This window comes from Thunnus maccoyii, chromosome 4 (assembly GCF_910596095.1).
Source record: "Thunnus maccoyii chromosome 4, fThuMac1.1, whole genome shotgun sequence".
Classification (NCBI taxonomy): domain Eukaryota; kingdom Metazoa; phylum Chordata; class Actinopteri; order Scombriformes; family Scombridae; genus Thunnus; species Thunnus maccoyii.
Window position 1 is genome coordinate 8,090,378 of NC_056536.1, and position 14,039 is coordinate 8,104,416.

At 38.0% G+C, this 14,039-nt stretch overlaps 1 protein-coding gene across 1 annotated transcript; it reads right to left on the bottom strand.

The window, feature by feature from the left end:
• Positions 1-885: 885 nt before the first annotated feature.
• LOC121895314 (protein-glutamine gamma-glutamyltransferase 5-like) lies at positions 886-13,495 on the bottom strand. The gene is made up of 13 exons (XM_042408342.1): positions 13,423-13,495; positions 12,456-12,650; positions 11,223-11,459; positions 11,018-11,136; positions 9,778-9,906; positions 9,480-9,657; positions 9,046-9,181; positions 8,556-8,659; positions 8,032-8,340; positions 5,116-5,325; positions 4,472-4,632; positions 3,128-3,267; positions 886-1,832 (listed from the first exon to the last, which is right to left on the bottom strand). The coding sequence occupies exons 1-13, from the start codon at positions 13,457-13,459 to the stop codon at positions 1,676-1,678; spliced, it is 2,112 nt and encodes a 703-aa protein (XP_042264276.1). The 5' UTR covers positions 13,460-13,495; the 3' UTR covers positions 886-1,675.
• Between the last annotated feature and the right edge of the window lie 544 nt (positions 13,496-14,039).

Genomic DNA, 14,039 nt, shown 5'->3' on the forward strand with positions numbered 1-14,039 from the left:
GTGGCTGATTAACGGTATATTATAATGTAGAGAGGCTGGCAGTGTGCAGAGAAAAAATATTGCATACATACATTTAAGAAAATTGGAGCCTAAATTGTGTCCCTTCAGTAGTCTAGTTTCTCTGACTGCAGATAAGGAGTAAAAGATTGGCCATAAATGAATACATGCACACTTAGTTTGCCCTTGCATGAGAGGAAAAGCTATACCTTTTTTTAAATTGAGTTTGAGACTAAACCTTTAATTTCCAGATTAAGATCACAGGACCCAGGCGAGGCCAAATAAAACCTGATGAAAACCACCATAGAGGACAAATTAAAGTATAAAAACAGGATTTATTTTCTTGGTATTAAATAAACAGTTGCACAGTGAGTTGTAAAGAGAAAACATCACCACACACAGATTTTCAGGTGAATGTTCCCATGCTGCCATCTAGTGGTGTTATTGAGTTACAGCAATGCAGCACAGTCCATGCTAAGATGTAAAGGTGCACTCTTCCAATTTACATGTGATTTTGACAATTGTCAATTGTCAAATCATGTAGAGTGCCACTCAGCCGGTGTGTGTTACAGTTGTATAATGTCTTCTGTGGTTCTGGAGAAGGTTTATAAAGTCTGAGAAAATGAATCAAATGACATTGCTTTAATCTCATTTTCAGCTTAAGGACTGCAAATCTTGATCAGAAAGTCTATGATAATAACTGGGGGTCATTTATCAGGCAGGGAGGGTTTAATGAAAAATCTTATCACTGTGCATTATGGGAAGTGTAGGCATTTTTGGAAGATTTTGATCATAGGTCACATGTTGCCACTTAAAAAAATTAATTACCTAAATGTTTATATTATCTTTGGGTTTCTGGCAGGTTTCATTCTCAATTTTTAGAATCCTATCAGAAGTAAAATAAACAGTGTTTATTCTTTACATTATTTTATGAACAATCAGTGTGAAAACGTCTATCTTGTCCAAGTGTGAGACAGGTGCGTTCTTCCTTTTATCTCCCAGTGGACTCACTGTCATCTGCTCCCTTTAAGAAGTCTTCTTAATTACATTAGGAAAAATACAGTGTTTTGAATCCATATTTGTCCCTTTGTCAGAGGAACAGAGGAATCATTCAGACTCAGTTTTCTATCAACTGTTCTGTGATATGGGCCAATGGAGGGTGATGAGCTTCACTGACATGATGAACAAGACAAGACTGATCATTGTGATAAAATTTTATTTACAGGTCATATAACACCACTTTTTGAAAAATATATTAATATTTATATTATATTTTGGTTCCTGACAGATTTCATTCTCAATTTTTAGAATCATATCGATGGCAAAATATACATTTTGTATTATTTATATATGAACAAGCAGTGTGAAGATATACACAAGTGAGTTTAGTACATGAATGCAAAACCATATAACCCTAACTGTATAAAAGGGGATATAACCATGAATGTCAAAATACACAAATATTCTGTTTCATATATACAAAATATACAGTATCAATTATTTAGTGTGGATCAGTGAATATAGACTGCATCTGTTCTGCATCTTTGCTTGAAATGAAAAGAATAAAAACTGTACTTTTTGCATGTTTCAGTGCAAAAAGAAAAAAAAGGAATTTTACATGAGGTGCATGCTTTCGATCTAACCTTACTCAAAAGGTTAAAGATGTTGTTGAAGCTTGTCATGCAGTCATGACAGAGACTTTCTGGAAACTCCTAGAGACGATGCGAGTGTTGCTGCTGTGTGAGAAAGTGGCCATCAGCAGTTTAGTGCCAGGTGAAGTAGCCATGATGGAAACCTTCTTTTCTATCTTCCTACCCGGCTGCAGGAGCACCAGCCTGGGAAAGGGGAGACACACACAAGATGTCTTCAGAACAGCCCTGAAACAGTCTGGAAAGTCACTGCTTTGCACAAGAGCAGGTAATAATAGTGGAAAATGAAAAAAGGGGGAAATTGGTAGGAGATTTTCTGTCCCACAGCAAAAATTATCATAAAATATCTGTGTGTGTGGGTGATGAGTGATGATTAATACCACCAATTATTCAACAAATACTTTGCCAGGTACAGAGATTTTTCTGGCTCCCAGAACTCAGTTTCTGCCCTTTCTCAAGCCAAAAAAAGCAAATGCCAAAGCAGTTTTATTGTTCCAGTATTCAACATGGTGATGTATTACCTCTTCACCAGATATTTCTGTAGAATATTTTATCTAATTAGCAAGCTTATTCCTATCCAGGGTGAAAATTTTGCTTCATTGTCTGTGCCAATAAAAAGCCACCATTGCTCCAGCCGAAGAGGGAAATAGAACCAAACCAGGAAAGTTTTCATTGACAAAGTTTCTGCGGTTAAAGTCATAAGAGAAACAGCAGAGGAGAACAAGTGGAGATGGGAGAGGATCATTAACACGATAAATGAGGAAACAACAGAAAAATGAAAGTATGGAATATTAAAATTTACTGAAATGAAATACTGGAAAATTTCATGATGCCATGGTGGAGTGCTTTCCATAGTTATGAGGCTTAGCTCCTCTAACAGTTTATGACCTCATCACAACCATCACACAATGTGGACCAACCAAATTACAGTCAAAGAAAAAGAAAAAGTGCATTAATCATTTGACATCTACTACAAAAACTCCAAGTAAACTCCAGTGCTACTTCGCACTGAACAAACAATACCAAGTGGCAGATTATCTGGGAAGTGAAAAATTTGCACTAAATACAGACTAAGTGACCACAATCTGATTATTGAAACTGGTCAATCCAGACAAACCTGGCAACCCAGAGAAAAGTAAGTTCTGCCAACAAGTGGTAGAGACAGAGCAAAACTTCCTGCAGCCTGTATAAAGACAGAGAAACCAAATATGGATGTAGCAACAATATATTCCTGCTGCTGTAAAAACATACCTGACAGCATTCCCAGACCACATTCCTCATATACCTAAACCACAGAACATGTTCCCTTCCCAGCTCAAACATTCAAGAAAGATATGTGCGGGCGTGACACTGGAATGTGACCGAGGGACAGATTGCAACTTTAACACTTCCACTGCTCTTTAGAGCCGTACAAACAAAAGCCTGTGACTTGAGAGTGATGATACTTTGTTTTTCTTGTAGTCAACTGGAAACAGACTTACCTGGCCTCATGCTTGTGCTGTAACAAGCCAGATCCCTCCACGGTCAGCACAGCTCCATTCAGAGGCTTGGTAAACATGTTGGTGAAGGAGACCCAGGCTGTGTGCTCCTTCTTTAACTGGATGCTGCCCCCTCCTTCGATCTGTGGAAAAGCCATGGTTACACAATGACGACCAAACCATCAATGATCAACACTAACACCTCGCTTTTGGTACTTGCTAAAGCTACTTCACTCAGTTCGTCTATAGTTGGGACATCAGCTGAGCAGGTCACAAAGACATGTTATTGGGTGTTAAATTATATAATTTACTGTCTTGTTCTGATCAGATTGGGAGTATTGTTCCCTGGATGGGAAAGGACAATGTTTTTTCAAGGAAATGTTCAGCAAATTTTCCATCTTCTGTTGTGACTGTTGTTCCGTGTTGTGAGTCTGTTGTGTTGGGAGTATTGTGCAGTCATTTGGTCAAGTGCTGCTGAGAAACATTAAAACTGCACAGAACAGAGCAGCCATTAGTTTTTTACCATTCTTTCCATGCTAATGTGTGTGAGATACATAAACAATTATCAGTGCTCACAGTGGAGACTAAATTGAAATGTAGTCTTCAGTCTCCTGAAATAATAAAGCAGAATTCTTTTGTAAAAAATGTGTATGTACTGGTTCTTCTCACAAGTATAATACATGTCTGGTCATCTGGTTGGGCCATATTCACAAACAAATTGAAACAAAAATGGATGATTGAAAAAAATAACATCTATGTGAATAGATGTTATTTTTAGTTACTGTTTTTGGAACCTTTTTATCATCTATATTTTTTTTCTTCTATCTATTTTGAACAATTAATTTTTTGTTTTCATTGTACATACATTGTTCTAGTGTCTACCTCACCATAGTAATTATGGTACATATATTAAATTCACTTATTTTCTGATCTGGTGTTAGCCTTTAGCCTTTTCTGGGGTTTTATTTGTTTTTGTTTTTGTTTTTTTTATTCTTCTATTGTTATATGGACTCCTGGACCCCCAGGAAGGCTAGCAACCACTTTGTGGAGGCTAATGGGGATCCAAATAAGGAGTAAAGAATATGTTTTCTGGTGTGTCCATTGCCTTTGGTTATTAGATTTAGGTCACAAAACTATGTTGCAGAGATGCACAGAGAGCAGGGATTAAAGCTGAATCCTTCTGCCTTTGCTCTTCATTAAACTTCATCTTGTCATATGCAACTGACACTCATGAAAGAGATCAAAGTGAACAAAGATGAGGTAGAAAAAATAAAGGAGGAAAACTCTAAATAATGCATTTGTAATACTTTGTGAGCTGAACAGTAGGGAGGCTGGATGCAGCTGTACCTCTATGGTTATCTGTGGTGAACCGATATTGAACTCCTGTGTATCCAGGACTCTCTCCTTTGTCCTCACGTCCTTTATCACCACTGCCAGGTTCACAATGTCATCACCTGCCAGGACTGACTCATATTCAGAGGGAGGGATGTCATGGTAGAGTCTCAAAACTGCAGAGAATGTAAAGGAAGTGTAAAAATGAACATGAGAAAAACAAATCAAACAGAAGGTGCAAATATCCCATAGTGCTAGCTTTAATCAGTTGATATTAGTTTTACTCAAATATATATACTGTAATAACTTTCAGCAGCATGAGGATGGGCCACAACTTTATAGTAAGACCTAAATGTTTAAAGGGGCCCTCCAGTGATTTAGTAATGTGCTTCCATGAAATTGGTGGTGACAGAATTGATGCATCAGAAGTTCTGACTCTTAATATCCCTTTAAGATTTTGTAAAACTTTCATATTAAACAGTAATATAGTTGTGACCAAATCTATAACAGGTCATGAAACAATACAGTAAATATTACTAAAAATCAAATACTATTGAATGAAGAAATCCAACAACAGTGCCAGAGACTGTACATACTGTATTCATACTTTCTGTAAATCATTAACGTCTTGATATTTAGAGACCTGCAGGGCTCCTCACCTTCATGCGGCTGTATGTGCACCTGTTTGTGTGTTTTCCAGAAGGTCTCCACCAGGCTGCTGTTATACTCTTTCAGCTGAGCGTTCAGATGTTCCATCAGGACCCTGGGGCTGCTTGAATGGTTTATGACCATCACACACATGTTGATGTTCTCGCCCACTAATGGTACCCTATCTAGGGTTAGGGACACTTCCAAACTGGGTGACATTCCTCCAGGAGATGAAAGGGAGAGTTTTGTTTGATTCAAGTAACTATCAGATAAACAGAAGATTGTTTCATGTGAAAGATATACTTTTACCATTGGTGCACATTTTGTATGGTTACACTTAGTCCTTGTACACATTGGATTTTGTGTGTTGATACCCCTTCTAATTTATGGTTTCAGCTGCATAAAATAAATCAGCCATGCAATCTTCATTGACAAACATTTGCAGTTGAATGGCTCCCACTCAGTCAGTTTGTCGGATTTCAACGTTAACTGCCGTTATTGAGAGGTGGAAACGGCAATGCTCACTGTCAAGCTCCAAACTACCTCAGGACAACAACTGTTGTTCAGGAGCTTCATGACACTGGTTTCCATGGCTGAGCAGTGGCACAAAAGATCATCATATGCAATGCAAAGCATCGGCTAAGTGGTGTAAAACACAACACCACTGATCCGAGAAAAAGTGGAAATGTGTTGTCTGTAGTGATCAGTCACCCTTTACTGCTGTGTCTGGCAGTCTCGTGGAGGAATCTGGGTTTGGCAGATGCCAGGAGAATGCTACCTGGCTGAATGCATAATGTCAGCTATAAAGTGGAGGAGGAATAATGGTGTGGGGCTGTGTTTTTACAGTTTGGGCTAGACCCCTTAGTTCCATTTAAGGGAAATCTCAAGACACAGCATAAATATATATCTAAAATGTAGCTGCTTATTAGCACATACTAATATTACTACTACTAATATAATATATATAATAATATATAACTAATGCACATGCATATCACCAATGCATTTTTTTTTTTTGTAAAATTGATGCCAGTGGAAATCGAACCTTCTGACAGTGTTAGTATCTTGCAATGTTAGTATTTTGCAGGCAAAACATCAATACAATATATCCTGTAACATTGTGGAAATAAATCAAAACAGTGACTTAACATAGTATTACCTGTTTCACATTTTGGTCTACTGGAAATAGGACATGTTATAAAAATAAGAGAGATTTTGTAATGAAAAAGCAAAAGGACGGAGTCAAAATGCTCAACAGTTCAAGGTGTAAAATGGTTACTTTTTTTTTTAAGAGAACAATAATCTGGCACATGCAAAATCAGTGGCATGTCCCTTTAAGGTTATGTAACTGTTTTGTGTCTAACAGTAATATAATTGTGACTGAGCCTATCAGCAGGTCATGAAACAATACAGCTCATGGCCATGATACATATCCAATCTGACTCACTGAAGAAGTTTATGTGAGCTGCACACAGGTTTATTGTTAATGGTAAAACTAAAATGAATTACTGTTAAAAGGAAAATAAAAATAATAATAATAATACGGTGGTCTTGGTTCGTCCCACTGACAACAACATTGCAGAGCACAACCATTTAAATATGTTGTTTGATTTTAGTGTCAATGTAAGATATTTAAAATATGATATAAAGTCCATTTTAGTCACCATAGCAAGTTCAAAACATGTAATATTTGACCTCTGACCTTGCTGTTGAGGCAACTGCAAGATACAGCACATGTACACAACAGAGGCAGCTGTTTGGACTTTTAATCAAGCTAAACAGAACTAATATGTCAAGCATTTTTGGCTGGTTGAAACAAACACATTAAACAAAAAGAGCGTATCATTACAACTCTAATGTGTGCATATTCCCTGGTCCTAATGATCAGTGCAAGCTTAAATGCGTTCAGACTAAAAATGAAAATGAAAATGTTTCACATATTACAAAGTTGTGGTCTTAAACAACTTGCTTTGGTGGGACAAATAAAATATTTTGAATTGATTTGACCTGAATACTGAATCCCTAGAATTTCAAGTGTTAGTGGTGACGCAAAACAAGGATGTTATGAGGAGAATTGTGAATGAATGAATAAGGGAGTTATTTCAGACACATCAGGAATATGCAGCCTAAAATACTTTAATCTAAAGTTCTTTATTTGCACATACTAATGTTTATATTACTGCTACTAAGCATGTTACTTCTAATTAGCATATACATTTTAGCAGAGCTGGTGCTAGTGGGAATTGTACCCATGACTATGATAGTGTTATTACCTCGCAGTGGCACACACCTAAATATGTCCTGTGGCATTGTGAACATGAAGCTATGTTTGATTTGTGACAGTATGAGCAGTATGAAAGCTTACCTTCTCTAGCTTCCCAGGTACCGGGAAGAGAATATGAGGCAGATAATGCTTCAATAAAAGTGAGAAAGATTTTGTCATGAAAAAGCAACACGATTACATTACAATGGCAAAATCCACAACAGCTCATAAAGTAGATAAATAGAGGGATATTTTTCAGAGAAATAAAAAGCTGGTCAGAGTCTGTCTTAAAATCAAATATACAATGCACTGCCTATTGATCCATGAATTATTTGGTAACTGGTTTAGGTTTCAAGAAAAGCAGCCAAGTTTTTTCAGGTTGAAAATCAGAAACAAGATCCAATCATTTGTCTAATAAGATGTATTTTGGTGCACTTATTTATGTTTGCATGAAGAAAGGAGGGTGAAGATGCTTTGTCATGAAGCCACTGACCTGTGTGCGTTGACATTCTTTGAGTGACTGCTGTTCGCTCTCCTTAAAAAATCATAAGAAAATGGTAAGAAAAACTTTAGTCAGAAAACACCCTACTCCTTCTGTCTGTACATATTGCATTTGAATCATGCTCTCACTGCAAAAAATGGCTTTTTTTATAGTGTATCTGACCTTTTTCTTTATGAATCTTTCTTTTATCTCTCTCTCTGACAAGCCTCAAGCCAACAAAAGATTCTGTATTTTTCGTTCTCTTGTAAGTCTGCGTCAGATTCTCCGGTCTGTCTGAGCCGATGCTCTTGGTGTAGATCAACTGTCCCACCGACTCAGTGTCCACCATCCTCCCCACCACCAGACCGTCACGCACGATCAGCCGTATGACGTCAGCGTCAACAGAGGCATAGATGAACGAGGTGTCAAATGGGGCGCCGAGGCAATGTTTCTGGACAGCAACTACTGGGCAAGGGCCACAGCAGTATATCCCTACAGAGAAAGATGTGTTTGTTGTTACATACTAGTTAGTTATCAGTCACTAATAAGTCACCTGATCTGTTATTTTCCACTCTATGTAACATTTACTCAAGAGGGAAGCTCTCATGTCACGTTCAGTTTAGATCAGGCACATCTAGCAAGGTAGGTGTTTTTTGTCACAAATTTTTAATCATTACTTTCAGAAAGTTAAAAAAAGAAAATCCCACCTGCACTCCTCTCCTGCGGGGTTGCATCCACTACCTGCCAGCCGTCAAACCCTTCACCAAGGTCTGGTCTTCTCATCCAGCACTCCACCCACACATGGAAGTTCCTGTAAGAGGACAGATGCACACACATATACAAACACTCGAGAAATGAGTAAGCGTGCACCAATAAACAAAGACATGCATGCAAAGAGGAATAATGTGTATCAACATGAAAAAAGGTCAAAACTTGCAAGACAAACACACCCAAGTAAAAATATGACGAGGGTGTTGACAGTCAGGCCTCTATTATTCTCCAAATTCATATGTTCATGTGAAACAGTCAGAATTATTTAGGGTAATGTTAAAATAACAATATACCGAACTGAAAAAATAAATACAGTGCTTCATAATGGATAGTTCAGTTTTAAGGTAATCTGCCAGATTATCCTGACTGTTAAGCAAGTAAAACATAAACTGTTATCTTTGTGGTTTGAGATCAAGAGACACCAACCAAATGCTGTCCTTTGACAGGCCAAGCTTCTCCCCTCTGCTTGTGTAAAGCTCTTCAATTTTCAGGCTGCCATCACCGTCATGGGCTGCGTTAAAAACTGTCACCACCCTGGAAGGAATCCCCAGCACTCTCATCACTGAAAAAAAAGGTCAGTCCTGAAAGCTAGATAGACCAGGATTTAGAAATCGCTTTTAGGCCTAAACTGTTGAGCCTGCTTAGTTAAAATATAAAAGACAACTTAATAACTTAATAATGTATTAATACCAATTTCTAGTCTTATGGTGACATATTAAAGAGTCAGTTCACACTTTAATACATCAGCAAAGACACAAACTATGTACTGAAACCTTTGAGCACTTTCTACTCTCTGTAAACGCTGCTGGACTCAGATGTCACCTATGAATTCTGGCATAAATACATTCTCTTTGAAGTACCTGTACAGAGGACAGATGCAAAGACCCAGCACTGCCCATAGCGCACAGGCCTGCAGTTGGATGAAGCCCAGCGGTGAAGGATGTCCGCGCTGCCGCTCCACTCTGTAGGTGTGACACCACCTTTGTAGCTGCCCTGCCACTTCCCCACCAGAATGCCCATGTCGTCATTACAGTTCACCTTGGACAGGAGCAGATACATTACTGACTTTTCTTTCATTACTTTGTAAATGCAGAGAAAAGTGTTATTCAATAAATTCCACTAATTCTAGCACATACATATTTGTCTCTTATGTCTTACCATAGCACAGACCACCCTGCTGAGGTAGACGGGGTCTGCTCGTAGAATGTAGTCTCTGTGGGTGTTACTGAGATGCTGCGGGCTGACTTGCAGGAGCTTCAGGCATGCCTCTAGGACCCCAGGCTCATACTGCACACAGATATGGACTGTATTCTTAACTGCAAACTAGAAAATGCATTTCCTGCGGAAAATGTGTGTGAATGCAGACAGCTGAAATAAATTGCAAAGCGTTGCTGAAAATGCTACAGACTTTTCCCTCATCCCCATCTGTACAATTTTGCTGAATTTGGTTACCATGAAATATTACCTTTAAGAGATATGAGAGAGAGCGAACAAGTAGTATGGTGGTGTCTCACTAATGGCCACAAGGAGAGTCTATTGGTGCCATGCTTCAATATGCTGTGCACAATCTTATGGAGAATCTGTGTACCAAGTTTTGTTTTATTAAAGACAGCAGAATTGTAGAAATATCATGTTATAATATTATAGTAGCACCCCCTGTGGGTAGAATTGTATCAAATGTACTCACTTGTGTAGTATGGCTGTATGTACAACATTCCCAAATTTGGTTGCTATCGTATTTAGCATTGCAGAGTTATGGCCCATTAAGTGCATCAGGCCTCACCTTCAAAAATTTGGTAACAAAATACAGACAAACGGTAAGTAATACCCAAACACAAACTCATATGTTTTGTTTGGGGTCATCTAAATATGGTATGTACCAAGTTTGGTGAAGATTAGATGAAATATGTGCCAACAGAAACAAAAAATGTGTTTACCAAAAAATCCAAAATGGTACAAAATTTTTCCATTCTTAGCCAAAATGTAAAACACGTAATAACTGACCACATGGTGGCGCTATTGGTACCATGTTTAATATGTTAAGTGTTTCCACATGGAACACCTGTCCGTGTTGTATAAATACTTTAGCACTTTTAATTTTTGAGATATCAACTTTCAAACACTCCTCCCATTGACTTTCCATTATATATTTTAATATTTGAAAAAATTATATAAAATCACTGGAATATGCTAGAAAGAAGAAACGTTATAGAATAAATGTCCTTAAAGAGCTGAACATTTTTACATTTGAATGGTTTCTGTAGCAGAAAGTATGCAGAAGTAGTTAGCAATCGAAAAACACACAGAGGAATAATAATAAAGCTCTCAGCATTCACACCAATAAGGCTTTTTATACATGACCCATTCATGATATTTGCATCTGTTGAGTGTCACATACCTGACCAAAAGACCAGGGCCGCTTACTAATGTTTAGATGGGTGCCCATGTAGACCAGCCCATAATCACTCTTGATATACTCTTGTATTTGGACATCCAGTGGCATGTACACTGGATCATCTGAAAAGCAATGTCAGAGTTGTGAAATGACATCTATAACAAGATAATTGCAATCCAAACAGTGAAGTATTTCTACATAGACCCACCTTTCAGCCATGGGTTGCAGAGCAGCACAAATGATCCTACTGCATAGCTCCTCCTGTCCTGTATGGTCTCTATGTGGACTAGGAGGTCATACAGCGCCACTGAGGACAGAACAGGGGAGCAGACGTGGATGACGACCGACTGGGGACGCATGTTGGATGGATAGATTTTGGCTGACCAGCCTCGGGGGTCAGACCACTTGTCAGAGAACTGGACTGGTATCTTCTCTGACAGACTGCCTGCATGGTGGGAGAAAAAACTGGGAGTTTACTTAAGCCTGTAAGCATGCAAGGTAAAATGTGACCATATGTAATACCACGTAACCTAATTGCTTACAGGTCCAGTTTAAATATCAAAAGGTCCTGGATGAAGTATTTCTGTTTACTTCTATTCTGTCCTGTCCTGTGTTGACCTGTTTCAGGACTGGTTCTGTCTTACTTTGTTCTGTTCTGTCCTTTACTTTCCTCTTCTTTTCTGCTCAGTGCTGTCCTGCTCTTTCCTGTCCTGTCTTGACCCTATCCTGTCCATGTTCAGAAGTATTTTTTAATGTCAGGAAAAGGATCCCATTTTGAATATCAACAACACATAATATTAGTTCTCCAAAAAATGGGTATTGGTATGTCGATTTTGCCTTTCATTAAAAAAAAAAAACACCAAAATGGGTTTATTGTAAATACAGTGTTAGTTCAACATTTTAAGAAAATGCCAATTCGCTTTCTCTCCGAGAATGAGATGAGAAGATTGATACACTCTGTCGTTTGTGTTCTTAGCATGAAAACTGGAAGCTCTCTTTTAAGTGAGAAGAAAAGCCTACCAACACCTATAAAGCTAGTATTTCCCAAAATGTTGAACTATTCCTTTAAAAGGGAGACTAAGTAACTTTTGCTGAACAGCCACAACTATAGCCACAAGTAACAATTCATGGGGTCAAATGCTCCATCAAAGAATAACAGAAGCACAAGTAAAAGATTAGCTATACAGTAAGCTAATGGACTCATTAATGTCAGTTACACAGCAATATCTATTTTACATTTGTAAACACTAGAAAGCCTGGTCATACCAGACCAGTGGCAAGTTAAGCAGAACCCCATAGTGTACTCAACTAAGCAAGGATGTTTTTGATTCTTTTTGTTGCTTGTAAGACTTAAAAAAAAAAAGTAAAAGCAAGACTTTTCTTTTCAAAAATTACACAATCTCTCTTTAAATGTGAGCAGAGTTAATGTGAGCTTTGATACCTAGCACAACCTCCAGGACTAGCCTCTCAGTCTGAAGGTTCCACAACCGGCTGCGAAACAGCAGAGTGAGTTTGAACGGTTTCCCTCGCCGCACCACCAAGTGCTCTTTACTGAGCCCCTGTGTCTCATGGAAAATGTGGTTTTCTTCAGTCTCAAAGTTGACTAACTTCAGTCGGCAGTGGTCAGTGTTAGTGTCTGGAAAAACAGATGACGTTTTATTAAAACCGCATTGATCTACAGACTGTAGAAAAAAGTTTTCACTCACAGGAAACATTGACAATGATCTATCAAACAGTAGTTGAGAAGTAAGGAGCTGATGAAAGGTGATGAGATGAAATAAAAGGGAGAGAAGGGCAAAGGAGAGTTTTGGAGATAAAGGTCAAAGAGGCCAAAGAGGCCAGTCATTCATTTTTACACCATTTACAGCACTGAATCATAGGATATCTGGCTGCTGCTGTACAGAACTAGAGACAAAACAAGGTATAATACTTTGTCCAGGAAAATTACAAAATTGCTATTACCTCTGCTGAGTTTTTTTTTTTTTCTTACACATGTTGAAAAACTATACTGCCTCTCTGTCACATACCTGTGCTAGATCATCCGCTGTCACACACTGTGCTTTGCAAGCATGGTATTTACACTCACAACTTAAAAATGTGTGATTTATTAGCACCTTAGGTGAGTAAAATACCTGTGATGTCAACCACTTGTTTCAACAAACTAGTAAAAGAAATTTGGAATAATACATCATTTAAAAATACATGCATTCGATCTGGGATAGGTTTAAAAAAAGTTTGTTAGTAAATGTTTTGCCAAGCCAGTAATGAGATGAATGATAAGTTTATGTAAAATCTTAAGAACTGACATCAACACTATCAAATAAAACGTTATTTAAAATCAAAGCAGTTCTATCAAATGTGATGTACAGGAAATGCACTTTTAAGCAGGATTTGCAGCGTGAACTCACCAGTGATGTTGTGTGTTGTCTGTTGCATGCAGTCCATGGTCTGACAGCAGGAGTTGCAAGTGACTGAAGGAATGACAAGAAGGCTCCAACTACTAGCTGATAAGGGACTGTCATTGTTTATGAGAGGGTGGTGCAAAACGGAGGAGGCACGTCAAGTAAGTTTTTAAGCACTAGGGAGGGACTTGTGTTTTTATTTTGGTGTATGGGAGGAACATACAGCTTAAATGGTTGCATTTTGTATCTATTTTAAGTAAGTTCTTTTCTTTTCTTTGTCCCCTTAAAAGCACTTTGAACAGAATCAGGGTTGGAGTCAATTCTTTCACTTTCACTCTGTTAAACCACAGCAGTTTCATAGCATCTGTCAGCAAACATCATGTTACCACTGTATGGTGACAGGACTCAGGTCAAAACAGATCATTATGATAACACGCATAGTTCATGAGTAATAATCACCTATAAATAGTAAAATTCAAAGAGCATTAAGGGCAAAGAGGGTCATAATGTCACTCATTATCAAACATTAACAGACGACTCATGTCCATCAACATATATGCTGAAAGCAAACACACACATTTTCTTCAATAAATGCTTCTTTAGTTTGATACTGTGTTAAGTAA